Source organism: Prionailurus viverrinus, chromosome A1 (genome assembly GCF_022837055.1).
Source record: "Prionailurus viverrinus isolate Anna chromosome A1, UM_Priviv_1.0, whole genome shotgun sequence".
Classification (NCBI taxonomy): domain Eukaryota; kingdom Metazoa; phylum Chordata; class Mammalia; order Carnivora; family Felidae; genus Prionailurus; species Prionailurus viverrinus.
Window position 1 is genome coordinate 171,404,447 of NC_062561.1, and position 24,112 is coordinate 171,428,558.

The 24,112-nt window shown below is 35.5% G+C and overlaps 1 protein-coding gene across 8 annotated transcripts in view; it reads right to left on the bottom strand.

Moving 5' to 3' along the window:
* The window catches only part of TMEM232 (transmembrane protein 232), a 213,254-nt gene that overhangs the window by 158,202 nt on the left and 30,940 nt on the right, over window positions 1-24,112 (bottom strand). For all 8 annotated transcript variants that reach the window (XM_047866564.1, XM_047866579.1, XM_047866570.1 and 5 more), the window contains 5 exons: window positions 19,950-20,061; window positions 18,512-18,617; window positions 16,038-16,195; window positions 11,835-11,934; window positions 6,972-7,138 (listed from right to left, as the gene is read on the bottom strand). In XM_047866564.1, the coding sequence (XP_047722520.1) occupies window positions 6,972-7,138; window positions 11,835-11,934; window positions 16,038-16,195; window positions 18,512-18,617; window positions 19,950-20,061 (643 nt within the window). The remainder of the gene's footprint in view (window positions 1-6,971; window positions 7,139-11,834; window positions 11,935-16,037; window positions 16,196-18,511; window positions 18,618-19,949; window positions 20,062-24,112) is intronic.

Sequence of the window (24,112 nt, forward strand, 5' to 3'; positions counted from 1 at the left end):
ACATCCTGTACACACGGGAGACACCCAGGAATACTCTTCAAAATGGCCCAAGTCACCACTTCATATAACATCTCTAGCTAAAGACAGAAAGGGGGGAGGGGCAGCTATGGAAGGTTAACAGGAAAAGTACAGTAAACAAGGGTAAGGTTGATATGCAGATTTGTCACTGCCTCTCCTCTGATAAGAGTTTCTATATATCTAGAGTCATCCTTGTCTTCCTGGTGCAGAGAGGGAGACACCTTACAAATGGAGATTTCTCTTAAAATGTAAATATATCTTACAAAAAGAGTAACTTTTACTCAGTTTTCACAGCTTCTCCTGTGTCTGCAATTTCTTAAAAATAACCAGCCTAAAATTATCCTTATGCTAAAGAAGCATATTTGGGGGCAATGAATTTTGTTTCCCTTCAATTGTTAACCTGAACCTAATGTCTTAATTGATTTTCACATGGGTCCCTTGTGTTCAGTGACATCAGTTTTACACTACGACAGAAATCCTATAATCTCTAAGGGACAATAATTAGACAAAACTGTGCTTCTTAGACCCTATATAATTTAGTTCTCCCTGACACCCAAGGAGAAGAGGACAGGAGAAAGTCTGAACAATGTTCAAACAACAAATCAGGTTTTAAAATGTGGATTTCCACTAAGGGCCAAATATACGTGCCTAGTTAGACATGGTCAATGTCTGCTTAGTAACTATTTTAAAAGCCTACAAATTCAGGGGGAAAAAATGGGCTCTTACCTGTTAGTTTTTTCTTAAAGTGCTTCCTAACAGTTTCATAGATTAATTGGTCTACTAGAGTAACTGGTACAAAGAAACCTGATTTTATTGTTAGACGTGATAAAATAGCACTCTCATTGAATTTTCGCCAACAATACTGTTTCAAATTCACATCTTGTGATGTGTACACAATATCACGTGATATTTCATTCTTTAATGTATGCCCCAAAGAAACACTTAAAAAGCCTCCAAAATGCTTTATAACTCTCATTTATTATACAAACAGTAATGAATCTACAATTGAAAGGTAACTTTCATGTTAAGTACTCTTAAGTTGAAAGGCCAGAAGTTTATACACAAATTTTAAATGAAGATATTTTGAGTTTCTGGTAAATTGTTTAGTTAAGTCCCATAGATATGTATTGATCTACTTTTATGTTGAGAACTCGGATGCTGGAGGTAAAAGTCATGAGTAAGATAAAGCTTCTACATAAGGCTACTGACTGTGGGGAACAACAATTCAGAAAAGCAAATGAAAACAAGCCAATGTTTAGAATATTAGAATACTCCATGAAAAGCTTTATTTTAAAGTAATATAAGACATAAGACTGAGATATACTGACTTCAGTAAATGCACACAGTTTATCCAAGTAACTCAGTTTTCTGCCTTGCAGGAGAGCCTACCCCAAAATGGAAAAATCTTATAAATGAAATTCTTTTCTCAAACTGCTCTGTCTCAGCCCGGATGCCTGACAGCCCTCCTGTTGCAAACTTATTCTGAATAAATATGTAAGTAGCTATGTGAAACCTGTGAATGGCTTGACTAATTAACGGTCAATATTTTGTGTTTTTTTAAAATCATGTACACCGCATACTTCCATAGACTATTCAGTTAAGTCAAAAATTATTGGTAACAAACTTATGCACTTATCACCAGAGACAATTTCCAAATGTCAAGATTAGACAATGAGCAAGATTTACGCTTTATTTTCAATTTTCTATGATACCATTTTCACTCATCCCTGAGAAAGAAAAAGCAGTCTCTGATGTCCAGAGCTGATTTGACAACAATATTCTTACAAGCTAGTCTGACGCTCACAGCCTGATCATTTTGTTTTATTGCTAGATATAAACTCACAGAATATCAACCTCAGACAATATTATTCTGAGACCATGCTAAATAAATTTAAAAAAGAAAAAGACTTGGTAATTTTTTTCTAAGCACAGACAAAACTCACTGTACCACTCACAAAATACCCAATCACAGATTTGCCCCTACTTTCTGACAGCATCAAATCTGCTTCTTTAGACCTTCCGCCAAATCACCCGAAGTCCAAATTCTATGGTAGGTTCAATGTGACACCTTCCTACTGCCATATCCCCTAATTCCTTGGGTATGTGTTCTCTGCAACAAATAAGGAACCCACTTAGCTTTGGCATAAGGGCATCCAAATCATCAAGAGCAACTAAACCTGCCACACCCATGAATTTTCCAGATTAGTGAGGCTTATCACTTATCCTCATGCATTTTATATAGTTCAAGCATTTGCATGGAAACCTTGCTAAAGTTTCATCCTTGCTCTTTTTCAAAAGAAGAAATGTATTTTCCAAACTTGAATGAATTGATATAATGATGATGATGAAGTGATTTAATACAATTACCATGTACATTATCAGTGCGGTAGGACAAGAGGGAGAAATGCTCTTGAAGGTATGAGGTAGTGTAGAGTTCTCTGCCTTTACACTAAATCAGTCCTATTCAAGGTGTGGCTGGCAGATAAGTGCCATCTGCAAACGGTTAACTACAGTACAGAAATAAAGAATACATATTTAGAAACATTTATAACAATCTGACAGTTAATTTTAAATATTTTCAGTCTAATAAAAAAATTAATGTTCCTCTTTTTATATCTTTTTTTGTTTCATTTTCAGTAATTCATTATTAATGTAGTTTACAAAATTATCAATCTGTGATAGTTTGGAATTTTTTTTTTAAGTTGAAAGGGCCCTTTTTTTAACACAGATTGTATGAGAAACACTGAGCAGTGCATTAAATGACTCCCAGAGAACTTTTTCTTTTCACCCCCTTCCCTACCTCCCTCCTTCCTCTCTTCCTTCTTTCCTTTGTTTTCTTGGCTTTATGACTCCTTCCTATAGTTCTTTTGTCTCTTCCATAGTCTAAAGCTGGGCAACTGGACCATGTTGGTTTGCAAACTGGACCCTGTACTCAGAGATCCAGCTGAGATTAAAGGAAGAGATGGGCCGCTCTCTCAAGGCTGCATACTTAAAAATGGTTCCAGCTGTGGGAACAGTGAGCAGAACATAGATTCCAAGGACAGGGAAGGGGGTGAGGAGCCTCAGATTGCCCAGGGCCAGCTCGTGGGTCTACCAGTGGCCATATCCTCTTGATTATGTCCTCCAATAAGCTATCGGTTGCAGCTGTACAATACCTATTTTGAGAAGCTCACTCACAAAAGTGCTGTTAATCTACTGTTGGCTGAAATTTCAGATAACCACATCAGCTTGAATTTTATGCAAATTTGAGTACACAAGCTCTGAATGTCTGACCAGGCTCTCTTTTATAACAGAAATGAACTTTGAAGGATAGGCTGTATTGTGGCTGGTTAGAGATAGCTTTTGGAGTTTCATCCTAGCTTTCAGTCATTTGGTGCATGGTTGACATCGCCATTAAAGGACCTCTCAACACAAATGTCCTACTTCAATAATAGGACATGAATCATAAGATAATGCTCCTAATTTTAAAGAACCTGTGTCTCAATCTAACCCATTTCCTAGTAACCATGTACGGTTACACTATAGCACAAAATGTCCCAAATTTGATAGTGCCTTTGGCTTGCTAGTACATTAAAGGATGAGATTGCTAACCACATGTGAATGTAAATGCTGTGTGCTTCCTAGTTTTTAGAAAACGATTTGTACTTTAGGATAGCTACAACTATTTAGTAAAGGGTCTACTGCATTTCAGTTGCGTTTTAATCTACCATCTCCAAAACACTATGTTGTTATTATCATGTGACAATTGTACTCAGCAAATTTGGCTCTGCTAGTGAGCAAAAGACAGAGAACTCAATCCTGTGTTCTGGCTCTGCATGCCACAGAGCTAGTTAAAGTGCACCATTTGTCAAAGTCAATGGGAACCTTGCATCTGAATCAGCTTAAAAGGACATTAAAAGGAGAAATGGGCTCTAGAAGCAAGGAGGGGAAATTTCCTATTGTTATATAGTGTATATAATACACTTCTATACTCTTATATAGTGTATATAATGTGTATATCCTACAGAATTCTTTATTTTTCAGCAGTGTTATAGTAGTACTTGGAAAACAAATTAAATATGCTTTTACTCCGATGCTCATAAACATATTAAAAACAAAATATGTTGCAGTGACCAAAATATGCTGGTATGGACCTTTCAGCATTATTGGAAGATGAGGGCTGTCTATTATGGTGTGCCAATAACAAAGAAGGGAGAGGGTCGAATACAGATGTATTGTTTATATTCCCTTTTCCTCTCCGTTTCCCAGGTCTTCTCGCAGTAGGTGAGAGAGATAGGTATTGAATGGCTAAGTACTCAACTGAACTCGAGGGGCTGACTTAGACAAAGCTACACTGAAAACACTGGGCTGAAACTGGGGAGCAATGTTCAAACGTGCAATCAAGCACTGAATCAGTTAGCTGAACCAGAAGTTGTAGTAGCACTGTGGCTACACTACCTTTTCTATTCTTTATATGGTGTGGCACTGGGAGGGGGCAAAAGGAGGGAATAAATCTGACAGGCTAAAAGCTGTTCTAATGCCCTCACAGAATCACAGTTATAGAGCTGAGATAGAACATAGAAAAGATTGAAACAAAGCTCTTTGTTCTCTGTTGAAAAAGGAACAAAGACTAAGTGACTTGTCCCACTCTCAGCAGTTAACATTCTTTTCATGTGTTAACACCTTGCTCCTTCCAGCTCAGTCAAAGCTGTACCAGTGGTAAGCTTCCATTTCCTTGTGGCATTTGTGCACCAAGAGTGGCAAGAACAGATAGGTTCTTAAAGAGAAGCAGAATCAACATTGAAGGTTGCCTCTTCATAACCAGAACACGCATATTGTCAAGATTTCACAATATCTTATTTTTTAAGCAAAAACACTCAAATCACTCCATTAAGCACAACTAACCACATTGTAAAACAATTATTTAATCAGCATAATCATGACCTTAGATGAAAATTATTGTATTTAACTGCCTAAATTAAAGTGAGCTCCTAAATACAATGTTCAGTGATCATTGTTTACATTTTCATGGCACTCACTAATTTACAAGGCACATCTTCACAACTCCATAGATTAGAGTGAATATGATGATGATGGTGGTGGTGGTGATGGTGTTGATGGTGACGATGTCTTGTTTAAAGATAAGCATTTGGGGGTTTAGAGAGCCCAACGGACCTCGTCTGAATCAGTCAGTTGCTAGCAGGTCTTAACTCTTCATGATCAGTGTTCTTACAGTTGTTCCATATCTTAGATTATATATTTATTGTTAAAACATTTTTAAACTTAAAAACAAGATCCCTTTTGTTCATGAAGTAATTGGTGTTCATTAGTAATTATAACCAAAAGGTTCAAATTACTTAGCATATGTCACTCTATGTCAATGATGGAGCAACACTAAAGCTAGAATGATGACATAGATGTGGTTAAATATGTTTCCTTTAATACTTATATTTTACTTGATTTTAGAAAGGGCCCAAGGGAGGCACATGGGTGGCTCAGCTGGATGAGCGTCCTACTCTGGATTTTGGCCCAGGTCATGATGTCTCAGTTCATGAGTTCAAGCCCCATATATGGCCCATGCTGGCAGTGTGGAGTCTGCTTGGGATATTCTCTCTCTCTCTCTCTCTCTCTCTCTCTCTCTCTCTCTCTCTTAAAGTAAATACATAAACTTTAAACATACACACACACACACACACACACACACACACACACACACACTCACACACATATGGAAAGGGCCGAAGGGAGGGGCACCTGGGTGACTCAGTCAGTTTAGCGTCTGACATTTGATTTCAGCTCAGGTCATGATTTCACGGTTCCTGAGATCGAGTCCCACATCAGCCTCTGCACTGACAGTGGGAAGCCTGCTCAGAAGTCTCTTTCTCCCTCTGTCTCTGCCCCTCCTGTGTGAGCATGTACCTGCACATGGACACACACACACATACACACTCTAAATAAATAAACAAACAAACTTTACTCTCTTAAGAAACAAAAACAAATACAAACAAACAAAAATTTAGAAAGGGCCCAAGGGAAGCATGGGAAAATTGTAAGGCAACTCATAACTATTTGAAAAAATAGTCTTTCTCAAAAATTTTTAGTGGTTTCAACTTCTCTTATGTTAAACATATTTTTTCCTTTTTAAGAAATTATTAGAAAAACAAATTTTCTGTTTGTAAACTATGAAATAATAAGTCTATACAACAAAAAATAAAATAACAAAAGAATCAAGGTTTTAAAGTCTTCACTGCTTTCTTTTGGAGTATATGTGAGAAAAGGAAATATATTATGAGCCCCAGAGATTGAAGTTTGTCTTCTGACGTACATCAGCCTATAACATATATGAACAAATTATATGGTTCACTGTAGTTCTGTTGGCATAATACATAGTTTATTACAGACCAAGCAATTATATGATTGGGATAGTTTTCTCTAATGTTAATCACTAATGTCCGAGTTAGAAATTAAAAGAAAATTTTTCATATTTTCATAGGAATTATTTTATTTCCTCAATTTTGAACCATTTAAAAACATTTCAATTGATTTAAATAGCACTTTAAATGTTTTTACATATGAATTACGGCAGCATAAAATACTACAAATGCTCTCATTAATAGCCTGTACTTTACGTGCTTTCCTTTTAATGTAAATGTAATATCTTAAAATCCTCATTATAAGTTAATCTAAATAGGGGTGCAATTTCCAATTAAATTGCTGAGATGGAATCTATAAGGAAAAAGGCATTATGACACTACTCTATTTAAAGTAGTGGTGCTGCATATTGATGCCTACTAATCTTATTAACTACATTTCCCCTGTCCAGGAAATGTGCATATGGTTTAGTGTTTTTGCTGTTCATTCCTCTCCCTGGCCCCACCTCCAGCTAAACTCATCTTCTGCAATGTTACTGTATTGGCACGCACAATTATTTCATCATATGCTATCTGATTCATTACACACTAGGATATACTCACCATATCCGAATCTATGTTCTTATAGCTTTTCTTGTTTTCGACAGGGTTGAAAATTGATCCAGAAGGGAGTTCTCTTTTACATATTATTTCCATGGTTTTCAGAATGAATTGCATATTTGACAAGATGTTTGGATACTTGTAATATGACCCTCCAGAGAAAGAAAGTGCTATTGTAAGAAAAATAATTTGTGATAATTATGTCATTAATATCTTGCATTATGTTTCATTTTGTTTCAGTTACTAAAATATAATGAAACTTAGTATGTAGATGATGAAACTGCTATCCATTTCCGAATCTCTTCAAGATTTCTAATGTTATGTATGACCCCTGGTGGTATAATAGAAAACTGCAAGGTAAATAATTAATACATAACAGTTTATAATTCAGAACAGCAATTGGTATAACGGTTGAACACCTAATTAAGTACAGTTACTGTACAACAATGCTTTGAAATTTCCAGGTGAAAATAGATACATTTATAACATATACTCTGTTCATAATGGATACTTCGAAACTATAATCCTACAAACAAACCAAGTCATTGCTTTTAACCCTACATTCTCTAGTGTTATTTCTTTTCAAGATGTTATTGTTGTTGATTTCTTAGAAAATATATTTTAAATACAGCAACAATTATTATCATTTAACATAACACTATGTTGGTATTTAAATGAACCATATTTATGCTGTTCTTTTTATAAACTTCTGGACAATTTTTGAGTTTCAATCTACTGAGAGTGGAAAAATTAGGAATAACTACTCTTCTACTGGGTGGCTACATAAATAGGAAGCAGTTGCTAATGGCCCCAGGTAGGAATCATTCTATTGTTGAAGACAAAGATGTACCATATGTAAGGCTCTACTTAACAGTATTTGAGAGCAGGGCAAAATCTGGGGCTTTTATCCTTATATGGAACAAAGATGTTGGTTTTCTCAGGATATATCTACAAGAACAAGCTAATGTAATAAATTGAGGTTTTATGCAAATGATTTTTCAAAATTTATTTGCCACCATCATCTGATTATTTGTTGAGTCACTATGCTGAACACAGTGAGGAGCTGAAAAAGGATTTATAATGTATGAAGAAATCAAAACAAGTGGCACTCTAGCCAGGAATCCTTGCTCTGCTAGTCTACAATCTTACCTTGGTTTTATGCCCTGTCCAAATTGGTAGTAGTGGTGCATACTGGTCACTCTCCAAAGCACTTCCACCATTACCTTCTATTCCCTCCTCCATGACTTTTTCCACAAATATCCCCTTTCTTGTATCTCGAGTCTCTTAATCTCTTACCCTACAACACACTAGTCTTTTCCACTTTTGACTTTTTTTTTAATTCAATCCACTTAAACTAAAAAGTTTATTTAAAATTTTAAAAAAGAAAACCAAAGCAGGGGGCATCACAATCCTGGACTTCAAGCTATACCACAAAGCTGTAATCATTAAGACAGTATGGGACTGGCATAAGAACAGACACTCAGATCAATGGAACAGAATAGAGAACCCAGAAATGGACCCAAAAACGTATGGCCAACTAATCTTTGACAAAGCAGGAAAGAATATCCAATGGAATAAAGACAGTCTCTTCAGCAAGTGGTGCTGGGAAAACTGGACAGCGACATGCAGAAGAATGAACCTGGACCACTTTCTTACACCATGCACACAAACTCAAAATGGATGAAAGACCTAAATGTAAGACAGGAAGCCATCAAAATCCTCAAGGAGAAAGCAGGCAAAAACCTCTTTGATCTTGCCCGCAGCAATTTCTTATTCAACATGTCTCCAGAGGCAAGGGAAACAAAAGCAAAAATCAACTACTGGGACCTCATCAAAATAAAGAGCTTCTGCACTGCGAAGGAAACAATCAGCAAAACTAAAAGGCAACCGACAGAATGGGAGAAGATATTCGCAAATGACATATCAGATAAAGGGTCAGTATCCAAAATCTATAAAGAACTGCTCAGACTCAACACCCAAAAAACAAATAATCCAGTGAAGAAATAGGCAAAAGACATGAGTCTTTTGGAGTAGACACTTCTCCAAAGAAGTAGACATTTCTCCAAAGAAGACACCCAGATGGCCAACCGACACGTGAAAAAATGCTCAACATCACTCATCATCAGGGAAATACAAATCAAAACCACAATGAGATACCACCTTACACCTGTCAGAATGGCTAACATGAACAATTCAGGCAACAACAGATGTAAGCGAGGATGAGGAGAAAGAGGATCTCTTTTGCATTGTTGGTGGGAATGCAAGCTGGTGCAGCCAATCTGGAAAACAGTATGGAGGTTCCTCAGAAAACTAAAACTAGAACTACCCTATGACCCAGCAATTGCACTACTAGGCATTTATCCAAGTGATACAAGTGTGCTGTTTGGAAGGGACACATGCACCCCTATGTTTATAGCAGCACTATCAACAATAGCCAAAGTATGGAAAGAGCCCAAATGTCCATCGGTGGATGAATGGATAAAGAAAATGTGGTGTGTATATACAATGGAGTATTACTTGACAATCAAAAAGAATGAAATCTTGCCATTTGCAGCTACGTGGATGGAACTGGAGGGCATTATGCTAAGTGAAATTAGTCAGAGAAAGACAAAAATCATATGACTCCACTCATATGAGGACTTTAAGAGACAAAACAGATGCACATAAGGGAAGGGAAACAAAAATAATAAAAACAGGGAGGGGGACAAAACATAAGAGACTCATAAATATGGAGAACAAACTTAGGGTTGCTGGAGGGGTGATGGGCTAAATGGGTAAGGGGCATTAAGGAATCTACTCCTGAAATCATTGTTTCACTATATGCTAACTAATTTGAATGTAAATTTTAAAAAATAAAGTTAAATTATAAAATAAAAAAAATTTAAGTTTTTTGAAAAGATTAATTGATAAGACTCACCAAGGAAAAAAAAAGAGGACTCAAATAAGTAAAATCAGAACTAAAAGTAGATGCTACTATAGAAATGCAAAGGATCCTAAGAGACTACTATGAACAATTATATACCAGCAAGTTAGATAAGGTAGGAGAAATGGATAAATTCCTACGACCATATAACTTACCAAGATTGAATCAAGATGAAAGAGAAAATATAAACAAAGTGATTATTGACAAGGAAATTGAATCAGTAATCAAAAACCTCCCAACAAAGACCAGACAGCTTCACTGATGAATTCTATCAAATATTTAAAAAGAATACAAATCCTTCTCAAACTCTTCCAAAACATATGGAAGAGAAAGGAACTCTTCTAAACTCATTTTACAAGGCCAACATTACCCTACCAAAATCAGACAAGGATGCCACAAGAAAAGAAAATGACAGGCCAATATCCATGATGAACATATATCCACAAATCCTCAAAAAAAATATTAGCAAATCAAATTCATCAATATATTAAAAGGATCACACACCATGATCGAGTGGGATTTATTCCAGAGATACAAAGATGGTACAACATCCTCAGATCAGTCAATGTGATACACCAGGGTGACAAAATGAAGGCTAAAAATCATATGATCATCTCAATAAATGCAGAAAAATCATTGGACGAAATTCAACATCTATCTATGATTTTTAAAACTCTCAACAAAGCCAGTATAGAGGGAATGTAACTCAACATAATAAAGGCCACATATGACAAGGCCACAGTTAACATCATATTTATAAAAGGCATCCAAATTGGAAAGGAAGAAGTGAAACTGTCTTTTGACCTTGTTTTTTCATCCAAACTATTGACATATTTCTCTTTCTTTTATAGCTAACTTTTTGTAATAGTTCACTATCTCTGTCTCATGCTTAAACTTTCCCTTCACTCTTTATTTACCTGCAATCCGAATTTTGCTTCCACCTCTCCACTGGGAATGCTCCCAAGATCAACAGTGACTTTATGCTTACAGAAAGCCATCAACTTTCAGACCTCCTACCATTTAATACTTCAATAGCTCTTCATAATGTTGATCTTCTTGAACCTCCCCTCTTTGGATTTCTATGTCATCACTCCCTCTTATTTCCCTTCATTAACATATGTCACCCCAATAATTTATTAAATGTTTATGTTCCCCAAGTCTATTCCTAGAATTAATTTCCCACTACCACCACCTCCCACCCCCCAGGTTATTTCAGCCTTGTTAACATGGATGACTGTCAAATCATGTATGTTAATATCCAAGAAATAAATGAATTCCAGACTTCGTTTATTTCCCTTGTTCCAAGTCTATATTTCCAACTGCTCACTGGGTATATACACCTGAGTGACCTTTAAAACTCAATATGTCCAGTGTTTCTCCAAATGTTTTTCAGTTTAGAATACCATTATCTTGACTCTATTTGTCAATATGTAAAATTTAAGATTCCTCCTGAATTCCTCATTTTCCCTTATATACAGTCTGGATCCAATTGATCACCCAATCCACTGTCCTTTTTTCCTAAACATTTTCCAAAACAATTTTACTCTATTTCATTCCCATTTTCAAAGTTCATAATCTTTAACATCTCCTGCCCAACTAATGTCATAGCTAACTGATGTCCTGTATCCACTCTCTCTTTACTCCAGTTCAGCATCTACATTGCCACCAATGTTACCTTACTAAAATATAAAATTAACTTTCTTGAAATCTGGAAAGGTAGACATGATTACAGATGGGGAAACTGAGTCACAGACAAGGTCATGTATTTAAGTAGGAAAGTTAAAACCCATGCAATCTGGCCCAGAAGCTGTGTTCTGCAAAACTGTACCTATTATCTTTCATGAAAAATAAAATACAGCTTATGTTCTTTATAGTGATAGTCTGAGCTTCTCAAACTATAACATAAAACATTTATTAAGTGTAGAAAATAAAAGATAGTCTACCGTATAAATATGGTTGAAGCCTAAGTAAATGTTGTTTAAAAGTTCCTAGGTGACCATGCAGGAAATATATAAAAAGTCGTAAAAAGACCAAATAGCCAATCTGTCAAAAGAAAAAGAAAAAAGTATTTTTGTGCTGCATCAATAAATGTGTAAAAACTATGAGGAAAATAAACCATTTTATTGTTACATTTGCTTTGATGAAACAATTTCAGACTCACTTGAGATTATGTGCTTTTGAAATAACTTTAAGACATTTATATCAAGATTGAAAGACTGGTTCAGCCAAAAACCTTTTATAAATCGTCTCTACATTATATATAATGACCAACTGCTATTCTGTTCTATGTCCTATAGAACAGTATTTTTCAAATCACAAGTCATGCCCCTTAACTGAGTCATGAAATCAACTGAGAGGGGATTTTTAAACAAAATAGAAGAGAAAATATCATAGTACATTGCACAGTTCAGTATATAAATCAGTGAGTATTACGTGTGTGCTGGGTTGCAATGCAGAAGATATTTCTTCCCATGAGTCTCAGCCAAAACAGTTTTAAACACATTTCTTTAGATAATTTTGAGAAATGTTCTGCTGGTGCATACTATGCTACACTGAGATCCCAATTCCCCTATGAAGAAAAAGTCATCGCTGAATAAACACCGCCCTCTTACCTCCATCAAGTTTCCTGTAGAGCAAGTTTGTTTGACATTGAATATGGAAAATGGAATATCTGCAAAAATATATGATATGCAAGTTTTCACAGAAAATGAGAGAAAACCCCCACAAACGATAGAAATAAATGGAACACAAATTCCTTAACTGCTAAATCAAAAGATTTGGAAAAAAAAAAAAAAAACAGTATCACTGTCAAGATATAGATAGTCCAAATCAAATCCTCTTAATAGTGATGCAGGCTAGTGTCAGATCCACATGTAAAAAAATAATAATAAAATAAAAAGGATGAATCTACCCAGTGGCAGTGATTCAACCAAGACAATTTAACAAATAAGTGGCAACACTGGGTTTTGAACCCAAGACTATGCGTTGCACCAAAAGTCATGAACTTTCTGTTACAGCTGTGATTTCCAAATACTTTTATCACAACATTCTATTGATAAAATAAATTCTGAGAATGCACCATCAGTATTTATATATGTATCTATAAATTATGAACATGCACCATCTATAGACTTAAAAAAATAAAAAGAAAATGTGTATAAAGCATACCCAAGGAATCTCTTCATATAGACCACTTTGATATAGTACTGTACTTCTCTAAGAGATTGAAGTTAGATGGGAAGTGGAAATTGTCAAATCATTTAAAGAATATTGCAGCATTCTAAGTGGGAGTATTAAAATCAAAATACCTATTGTTATAGACGTTGAATGAAAAAATAATAAGAAGGGGAATAATTTGCAAGGAATTAGAGATGTATATTGAAAGGAAAATTAATGTTCAAAAATTTCATGTCGGAGAAAATCGAAAAATTCATGAAAAACAGATCAGTTTGAATAATCACTGTATTATACCCCAATTTGGTTATGAGTTTCACCTGACCCTGGGCTATCCCTAGTAATAACTATGCTTGGCAAAATGATTTGAAAAGCTTTCATCTATAATATTATAAAAGGCTAAATTGTTATTTAAAAATCTGCCTTTCTATACATCTAGAATATTCTGGGACCTTCTGTGCATCTTTCCTCATGTCTCATTTGTGTACATATTCTTTCTGTAGCTTGACAGCTTGAACTTTGCCTCCTAGGCTGAATCTCTCTGTTTGTCATTTTTCTCATTCCTAGCCCTCCCATCTTTCCTTCCATTATTCTTTATTCCCCTTCTTTCCTTCTCTTTCCATCACTTCTTCTCTTCATTACTCTGATTCTGTTATCTAACTACAAAATAGTAATACTGAATAATATTTATTATGTGTTATATTTTAATAGTTGGTTATGTGTTCCATGTTTTTTATAGAAGGTTGAAGAACACTTTATATTTATGTCTAAACTATATCAAACTATTATCCCTTATATGTTATTCTCCACACTTCAGTGGTAGACTTTGATACTTCAGATGATTCTACACACATAGATGAATAACAAGGAAAGAATGCACACAAAATCTGAAAGTAAATAATATTATGGTATCAAATATTTCTAGTACTTCCCAACACTGGGCCAAATATTACTGAACAACAAAATGGTGCATATGAAGGTGGGTGATGCTTTCCTGGCAATACCTTTCAGTATAGCATACTTTCAAAGAGAAGAGATCAAAAGGGAGGTTTCCAACTGACTGTCAGATATATAATGAAAATTCTACAAAGGGAGAGGAGTATATCTGAAATGGCTTCTTGCCTGAAATCAAAGGTATTTATAGAGCATGCTTATTTCCACTATCTCATTTATATTATCTAGAAGAATAAGGAGTAAGCTTTAAAATTAGCAAATCTGAGAGGCAAGGTAAATGTATAGCATTATGACTGACAGTCCAATGGACTCTGGGGTTCAAAACCTTCTCTGCTGAGACCTTGAATAATTCACTTAGACTCTCTATGCCACAGTCTGTAAAATAATGGCTAACAATAGCATCTATCTTTTAAAATTGTTTTAAAGATTAAATAAGTTAATATGTCTAATACATCTGAAGTGCTGATCATTGTTCAAGTTCTATGCAAGTGTTCACAGCTGCTTTATGAACCTGTGCAAATTGTCTAAACTGTCAGATGAGAAGATACAGGAATCTTTTTAAAATTAAATGACATAGTATATATAAATTATAAGCAATTTGTACAATGGCTAAAACTTTATTTTATAGTCATTTATTGCTAGCAGAAATATAAAAGGCAACGAACGGAATATGTCCCTAAAGGGGATGAGAAGAAAAAGGAAGAAAAGCCAGACTTGCTCTATGTTTCTCCTTCCATTCTTTTTCCATTATAAAATATGTACAGACATAGATATCTTTTTAAATCTCTTCAATAATTACGTAATCTTTTCTATATCTCCATAACGGACAGTTTTGGGAACAGAGGAAAAAGAAAGAAGATAAAGTCATCATAATCTTACCACCCAAAGACAGCCATTGGTAAAATCTTGTCTCTCTTCTCCCAGCCCCTCTATGCAAAGCTTCGATTCTTTGCACATCCAATTTCTATTATGTGTTCTCTGAATCTCGCCTGGTCTCTTTAAGTCTTTTACCCCCAAACATGTCTGAGAGGATCTAGGCTTGATTTCTAAGGACTGAAACATCATATCTTCTAAAAATGCCCTGGCTAATTCATTAATATTTTCATGGTTGATTTCTACAGTTCACAGTCAAAACTGAATGAGAAATTATTTTTGCAATAAATAACAATAATTTTTGCAAGTAATTCTTAAAATATCATATTTTAAGAGTATGTATTTATTAAGAATTTTTTCTCCCAGGGGCTCCAGGGTGGCTTAGTCGGTTAAGCGTCCGACTTCGGCTCAGGTCATGATCTCGCAGCCGGTGAGTTTGAGCACCACATCAGGCTCTGTGCTGACAGCTCAGGGCCTGGATCCTGCTTCAGATTCTGTGTCTGCCCCTCCCATGCTCATGTTCTGTCTCTCTCTGTCTCTCAATAATAAATAAAATTCAAAAATTTAAAAAAAGAATTTTTTCTCCTAGTTTTTCTTTATCTTCTTTGCAATAAAACTACCAGTTAAGCTAAGTGTTTTTGACTAATAATAAATTTTACAGCAGGCAGCCAGCATCATCACAGGGAGTAGACCCATATGACATCCAGGACCTTATGAAACATGAACCACATGAAGATAGTTTCCCATCTGATGGCTCTAAATGACACAAAATACTGAGAGAACAATTCACCTTCTCAAATTGGGCAACTATTTAAGGTTGTCAACATTTTAAAATGGAAAGAGGTATTTAAAAATTCTTAAAATAGAAAGGAAAAATGCTATATATATTTAGACATAAATTAAACTTGATTTTAATTATTATTTTCTTACATAGTTGGTGAACTTATATGTCATCAAACTATCTCCATTTGGATATCAAGTAACAATGTATTATCCACATTTAGAAAAGATTAAAATAAATTAACAAACAAAAGAATATTCCATAATGAAACCAAATGGCCTGTTTAGGTCCTAAAACAGGTGTCATGTGACCTCATGCAGTATGTGTAGCAATTAAAACACATTAAAAATATTTTAAAACATACCTTTGCCAGCTTTATTTCAATTGAATATAAGTATGCCTTTTGGAATGCATCACAACAGAGTCTATATAAAACTGATTCCGCAACAAAAAATAATGCAGGCAGATGATCATAATCAAAGGAAGCATGGTCCAGGGAAGCATAAAGCATATTTAAAGCTTCTGAAATATTAAAAGTTGGAAACATCATAATTCATAAGTAATGCTGTTTGCATGCTACAATTAAGTCTTACAATTAACTATTTGCTGTCACCAAAGCCAGATTGTGGTTTTAAAATATTTACAAATTCTTTGACACCCCTCCCATCAAGAGGTGAAGTCTACACCCCTTTCCCCTTTTCACCCCTTTTATTTCATTTATTGAACCTGAGTAGGTCTTGTGACTGCTTCAACCAATAGAATGCAGCAGAAGTGACACTGCATGATATTCAAACCGAGATCAGAAAAGGCAATACAGCTGCTCCTCCGATCTCTTTCTCAAGATGCTAGCTTTTGAACCCTAAGCAGCCATGTAGGAAGTTTTAATTACTCAGAAGTCACTAAGCTAGAGAGACTACAGAGATAGAGATAGAAGAGAGACAGAGAAATGCCCAAGGAGCTCCAGCTGTTCCATCCAACAACACAAAGTAGATCGCCAGGCCACACAAATGATGGTGGAGAAATGGGATAGAACTGGATAACAGAAGACAGTGCTAAAGATAAGTACTATAAAGAGTGAAAAACTAGAAAATCAAGGCAGAGGAAGTAAGACCCAGGGGAGATGAGTGAAGAAGAATATCAAGCTAAGGCCCCAGAGAAATTACACCTCAAATTATTACAAAGATTTTGAAGAGCTGTCATGTAAATATCTGAAAAGAACAGCAAATGCAGGGACTTGAGGAAGAAAAAGCCCTGACACATCCAAGGAATAAGAAGGAGAACAGTACAGCTGGAGCGGAATGAATAAGTAGGGAAGGCAGCCAGGAGCCAGATCATAACGAACCTTGTAGTTGGGGCTTGTTTTAAGTGTAATCAAAAGGCACTAGAAATGATTTAAGCTTTGGAATGGTCACCGCTGCATGGAAAGTGGATGGACTATAGAATGAGGAGCAGACAAGAGACAAGACAGGTGTGGAGGGTTTTCAGTTGTGGAGCTGGTAAGACAAATTCACACTTGGGTTTTTTATTTGGAGTTCAATATCCTGATTAGTGAAAAAGCTTTTGACTGTGTGTAACAGGAAATATAAAGACGTGTCTTCAAAATAAGTATGTTCATTATTTCCCAAGATCATAGTTGGAAATACTGTAGGGCTGGCTCATCTAACTGCCCTGGGTATGTATTTTTCTTTCACCTTCCAGTTTCTCTGATATATATGCTTACTGTGATGACCACACAAGCTCCATGCATTATTTTCTTACCAACTCATTTAGAGAGGAATCAAAAGGTATAAGAAGGGAAGAAGTGCTTTCTCCCCAGGCTTATTTTTTCAAAAGCAATTCAACAAAAAGTACTCCAAATAGACCTATTTTTTATATCTCTGGTCAGGACCAGGTCACGTGACCACTCCTAATCAGGTCATGTAATCACTTGGAAGCAAAAGAGAATGGCCATGATTAGTTTAAATCAACTATGACCTCCCCCGGATGCCCAGGCTGGGAAGCGCCAGTCTTCTGAATCACGTGACTGAAGGATACCTGAACAAAACAGGTTTAATGGACAAAGAAAAGCAAGCAGCTGCTGGTTGCTGATAAGCTAGGGTTGTTTACTTCAATATCATTTAAAAATTTAGTATAGGTCAGGCTGTGGATAGCACTGTGATGAAGTGCCATATAGGTAGATTAAATACAAAATTGTTCTTACTCTTCCTGTTGCTTGAAAAGTCCCGGATAGCACTACAAAACCCAATTTACATAGGAAAATACTCTCTGACCTCATATGGTTAACATTTTAAAACTCATTGTAAAAGGCATACACATAAAATTTAGGATAACGATAGGAGGAATTTTACCTCCTTAAAAATAGTGTTTTTTAATTTCTTTTTTAGATTGGTTGGAGGATGGTTTAAAAGGAGACATATAAACGAGAAGTGATAAATGAAAAGGTAATGAGTAAAATGGCTGTTTAAAATAAGTGAAAAACAAACAACCATTTGGCTAACGTCTTATGAGTAAGAACTATAAAAGTCCAAAACAAGTTTCTCTAAAGTATAGCGCCTATTGTAATTCAAAATCACTAAATGACATTTTATACTACTTTTTAATTAGCCAGAGCAAAAGTTTCTAAAACACTTTTGTAATTAAAATGTTGAACAAATTCATGAATTCAAAATTACAAAAGGAGCTTTCCTAATGAAACATTACCAGATATTTTGATACAGAAAGGCAAATTTTCCTTGGCTCCTGCATAGTTTTCAAATGTTAAAGTTCACAAATTATACCTTCTCTGCTAATCTACAAAACACTTGAGGTAACTAAAAAGAGCTTAGTTAGAGCACATACCATCTTGGATTTCTCCTTTGCATTGAGCCAGATATATTACTTCCGTCCATGCAGTAGGAAGATGAACATGCTTCCCAGAGCCCAAGGTTTTGAGACCCAATTTTCTCTGTTATGGGAAAGCATGAAAAAAGGCAAACCAAAATGTACAGCTTCTTACAAATTTATGTGTTTATTTAATTATACTCTGAAGGTCACTCTAGGAGGCTATGCTCTACAACCAGAGATGTATAAAACTTTTTGTTTTGCTTTTCTTATTTTTATTTTTTGACATTTTCTGTAAATTGTTATTAATGCTAAATGTAAGGAACGTTTGCTAATATTCTGAGTTCTGTCATTAGTTATTTGCTAGAAATAATTCTTTTATTCTTTACTTTCTAAGGATTACTTCTATCTCATTTCCCCACCAAGAGAAAGCATCTCCGATTCTAGAAGGAAAAGTATATTGAACAAATGCAGTTCGACAGAAAGTAGTTTGAAGCCAGTTTGCTGGAAAACCCTGGCTACTTCACTGTGAATGGACTGAAATGAACATGAGATATATACCAAGATGACCAGTCTTTTCTTAATGGTCCCACTCCTAGGACTGCCCTGGGGAGCAGCTGGCCAATTGGAGAGAAGCTCACAGATGAATGTACCTGCTAGCACCTCTTGGCATGAAGTACATTATTTTTCTAATCAAATTTTTTCAAAATTTTAAAAAATATGAGCAACAGTGAACTGAAATACTGGGAAATAACAACCACCACCACAACAAAAAAGATGGCTTAATTTATGCTTCAATTTTGTGCAACTTTTATTGCATGATTTTTTTTGTATTAAAGCAAAATCATAGGTATATTAGTTTCTTCCAAACAAACTGGATCTAATGTAAGAAAAGTAAAACAAAGACTTATTTCACTTCTTGTTCTGTTTTGATATGTGTTTGAAAATCTGGAAATTAATGGCACACTCTTAAAGAATCTCTTTTCTACAAATTAGGTGAATAATTTGTTACACAGAAAGAATAGAGTATTCTGAATAGTTTGTTACACAGAAAGAATAGAGTATTCCGGGCATGTATAGTGAAGGTTTAGGAAATCTTCCTTTCTTCTTTGGGACACTTCATATCTCAGTCAACCTTTTTTTTAGAAAAAAGTGGAATTTTCATAATCAAAAATTTATTCTCCAGCCTTTCATACTTTGTGGCGAGCCCTTGGTCAAGTGTCAACAGCTACATTTCCCTTTAACTTATGGATAATCTCCACCTAAAAATCCATTTGACATTGAATTATTTGGCTATAAGCTTTAACTTTATTTTGCATTAGTATCTTTAACTATGCTTACTTATAACTTTAAAAAAGTATGTCTTATTTTTCCTTTCAGTATTTTGGAACATGTAACCACCCACCAACTAGAACAGAAAGTCCATATATTAAGTAATCAAAGAGTGTACTATTACCTTACATCTGAGGATATTTTTTCTAGCTAGGTCCAACAATTCTTCCTTCTCTTTTGGATTTTTTGTTTCGTTGAATCTCAAGATGAATTCTTTTGTGATTGAAAATGATGGCCTAAACCAAACAAATCAATAATTATAGCTAACAGTTCCAAATTTTAATTTGGGACTACCAGGGACTGGGTGTAACACTTTTCTTTTAAAAAAGTACTTTACCTTAATAAAAATGTTTCATACACACATATAGAAATCAGTGAAATAAAAAGAAAATATGTGTACAGACCTTCTAGACTGATCTAATCATGATCTTAGATTGAGAAACAGAATTCTCATAATGTCAAAGAATTTTGTAGTCTCTGAAAAAAAAAAAGTTTCTGAAATGGTTGCCAGAAGTCTTGTTGGTATATGCCTTCTTCATAGGTAAAACTCAGCACAGCTCCAGTTATGTTGAAGACTAATTTATCTCTTCACATATATCAGTGTAGGTTCAATTTAAGCTAAACCTTTATTCCCTCCATGCAAGTAGAATCAGTCCAACTGTGGCTGCGGTAAAATGAGCGAGGGAGGAAAGATGTATGTGGTAAGGTCAGAGAGGTGACAAGTAGCCAGATTAACTCTGGATGAGATGGGAAGTTATTGCAGGGTTTTGATTAGAGGAGTGGCATGATTTAACTTAAGTTTTAATAGGATCATTCCAATGTCATACTGAGAGCTGGAGTGTGGAAAGGTGGGAGGTAGCCAGGGAGGAGGCACATGCATACTTAGGTGAGAGATAACAGTGGCTTAGATCAGATTAGAGCAATGTCGGTAAAGAGAAAAGTTTGGATGATGGGTATATTTTGACATTAGTTCCAGCAAGACTGCCTGAAGAATTAGAAATTAGGCATGAGAGAAAAAAAAGAATTCATGATTGAACTGAATAACTGGAAGGATGGAACTGCAATTTTCTGAGATGGGGAAAATTGCTGGAGAAGCAGGTTTGGGGTGAGGGCAGAGAATAAATTCAATACTGGACATATCGTGTTCGAGATGGCCATAGCCATCCAGGCGGGGACATGGAACAGGCAATCAGACATAGGAGTTCAAATTTCAGGTGAAAAGTTCAGGCGAGATACATCAATTTTGGAGTCATTACTGAGTCATTAAATACACATATGGTATTTAAGGTCTTGCCAATGAAAAGGAACCCCTGTGGGAGTGCATAGAGAATAGATGAGCATTTCAAAGAGAAGTAGGAAAAATAAGTTGAGGGTGTATGCAAAAGAATGAGGAGAGTGATTATAATGATATACCATAAGATTTAAGATGAGCATGGGATCAAAAGTGATATCAGAGGAATGATGAATAGCTGATAGAATCAATGAGTTCTTTATTTGTGTGACCAAATAACTGTTGGAGTCATGCCATTAGAAGGAGTGATCTGGAAGAAAAAAAAACCCACATTTTTCAAGAACTACCATGTTCAGAATTTCGTGAAATAGTTGCTTTGTGGTCACAGCCCTTTTCAGGAGACAGACATATGTAAAAGTAAAGACAGTGCCTTATGATCACAGGATGAGGAAAGGTAATGGCATGGTGTCCTATAAGCCAGAACCAAATATAGATATTCCAGTGAGAACAATTAATGGATTAATAACCAACTCTTTAACTGCCATCCTAAAATGTGCATTTATTCAGTCATTCATTCAGTAGGCATTTAGTGACCATCTCCTGTTAATCTTGGAAGTGGGGATACAACAATGGAATAAAAAGCCCTGCCTTCAAGGAGCTTACAGTAAAATAGAGGAAGAGTTCAGGTTTAGCACTCTGGTAGCATTGGCATTCTGAAATGAGTAACTCCATTCTTGATTTTGTGTTCTCTATTTCACTCTCCACCTTGGAGACAATCTGCTTAGATAAATACAGTGAAGGTTGGCTGAAAACTCTTTCTCAATAGTCATCTAGGATGACATATCTTTGATCCATATGAAGACTCCAAAATAGCTTTAATCTTCACATGTGTACTAAGTGCTATGGGAATTTCAAGACCGTATCCCCTTTATGCAGTTAATTTTTTATAAATTTCATTAGAAATTATATTTTTTAAAATATGAACATAACAGTGCTTTTCACAGCAAACCAAACATGAAGGGATGCATAAGAAAAAGTTAACACACTTAGACTCCCAACATTACTGCCTCCGGTCATACCCATCAGAAATAGCCAAGATCAATGGTTTAGTGTGTATCCTTGCATACCTTTCTCAATGTTCACAAACATAAACAGACCTATAAATAATTATATTTAAATAAATGGAACCATGTATATAGCACTGTAGCATTCTTTCTTCATTAAATTTATTAGACATGCCTCAAGTTCAAATGATGCTAATATGCAGTAATATGGATATACACAAATGCAACAATTCCTTTATTGATTGACATCTCCCATTACTTCCTGTATAATTTTGTCCACCCAAACTGATGCCATAATTTTTTTTTATTTTTTTATATTTTTATTTGAGAGACAGAGAGAGACACAGCACAAGTGGGGGAGGGGCTGAGAGAGGAGGAGACACAGAATCTGAAGCAGGCTCCAGGCTCTGAGCTGTCAGCACAGAGCCCAACATGGGGCTCGAACTCACAAACCATGAGATCACGACCTAAGCCAAAGTCAGATCCTTAAGCGACTGAGCAACCCAGGTGCCCCTGATGCCATAATTTTAAAAAATCCTTGTACATGGCCTGATATTTAACAGGTACACACTATTCTAATTTATCTATCCCCATACTATATGTAAGTGATGAATCACTGGGTTCTATACTTGAAACCAACACTATATTGTATGTTAACAACTGAAATTTAAGTAAATATATTTAAAAAAGAAAAGAGTAAATATAGGCATTTGAAAAGAAAATATGCTTTAGCTTCCCACCCTCCAACTTCTTCCCACATTCTAATTTCTTCAAAGATAAATGTAATCTATTATAAGTATATAAGTGCAGTCGTATGGAAAAGGAAGTAAATAAAGATCATTCTAATTTTACATATACAGAAAATATACTTGGCATGAATACCCTACCTAAACTATTTATGTTACCTGTGAATTCAGAATTATTTTAGCTGACAATTCATTTGTTCAGTAAATATTTAAGGGAAGTCTCCTACATACAAAGTATTTTGCTATATATAGTGAGGGCTAGAAGAGGAATCAGACTTGGCCTCAGAAAGTTCCCAATGTGGGAAAGAAGTGAGATGCAACAAAAAGATGTACTAAGAAAAATAAATAAATAAAGGAGGGGCACCTGGGTGGCTCAGTCAGTTAAGCATCCAACTTTGGCTCATGATCTCACAGTTCGTGAGTTTGAGCCCTGCATCAGGCTCTCTGCTGTCAGTGCAGAGACTGCTTCGGATCCTCTGTCCCCGCCCCCCCCCTTTGCCCCTCCCCTGCTCGCATTCTCTCCCTCCCTTTCTCTCTCTCTCTCTCTCTTCCCCCCGTCTCAAAAATAAACATTATAAAAAAAGGAAATGAAATCCTGTGAGAGTTTAGAAGTAGAAATAAATTCCTAGTCCTGTAATCTTGGTTTAATCACTTAATCTGTGTGAACTATCATTTTTCATCTGTGGAAATGAGGACAACATCTTGTAGAATTTTGAAAAGTATCATTGCAGTCTGGTTCCCAGTATATATCAAGTGCTGGATAACTGTTAGTTATAAGCATTACTGTTTTGGGTTAAAGATCCAGAAAAAGCTTCTTTGCAGAAATGGCACTTAAGCTGTAACTTGAATACAAAGGAACTGGAATGTGACAGAATAGCAGCTGTTCTTTCAAAATTCTTTATCTGACTTTTCTTTGGCACATGATCACCTAGCTACTCTATATTTCCCAGTCTTTCTGGCAGCTACATGTGGGCATATGGCCAAGCTAATGGGATGTGAGCAAATGTAATATATGCAAATTTCAGGTCACCTCTAACTTGAAGGCACACCATTTTCTCTAGAATTATACCTTTTTTCCCTCTGGTGGACTGGAACACAAATATAGCGCTGAATCAGCTTTGATTAGGCAGATGAGTACAACACCCTGTGAGATAATGAAGGTCCTGAGTTTTCTCACTAAAAGCAGGGCTGTCCTGTCAGCCTAGACCCACTGACTTTTTATGTCAGATAAATACATTTCTATCTT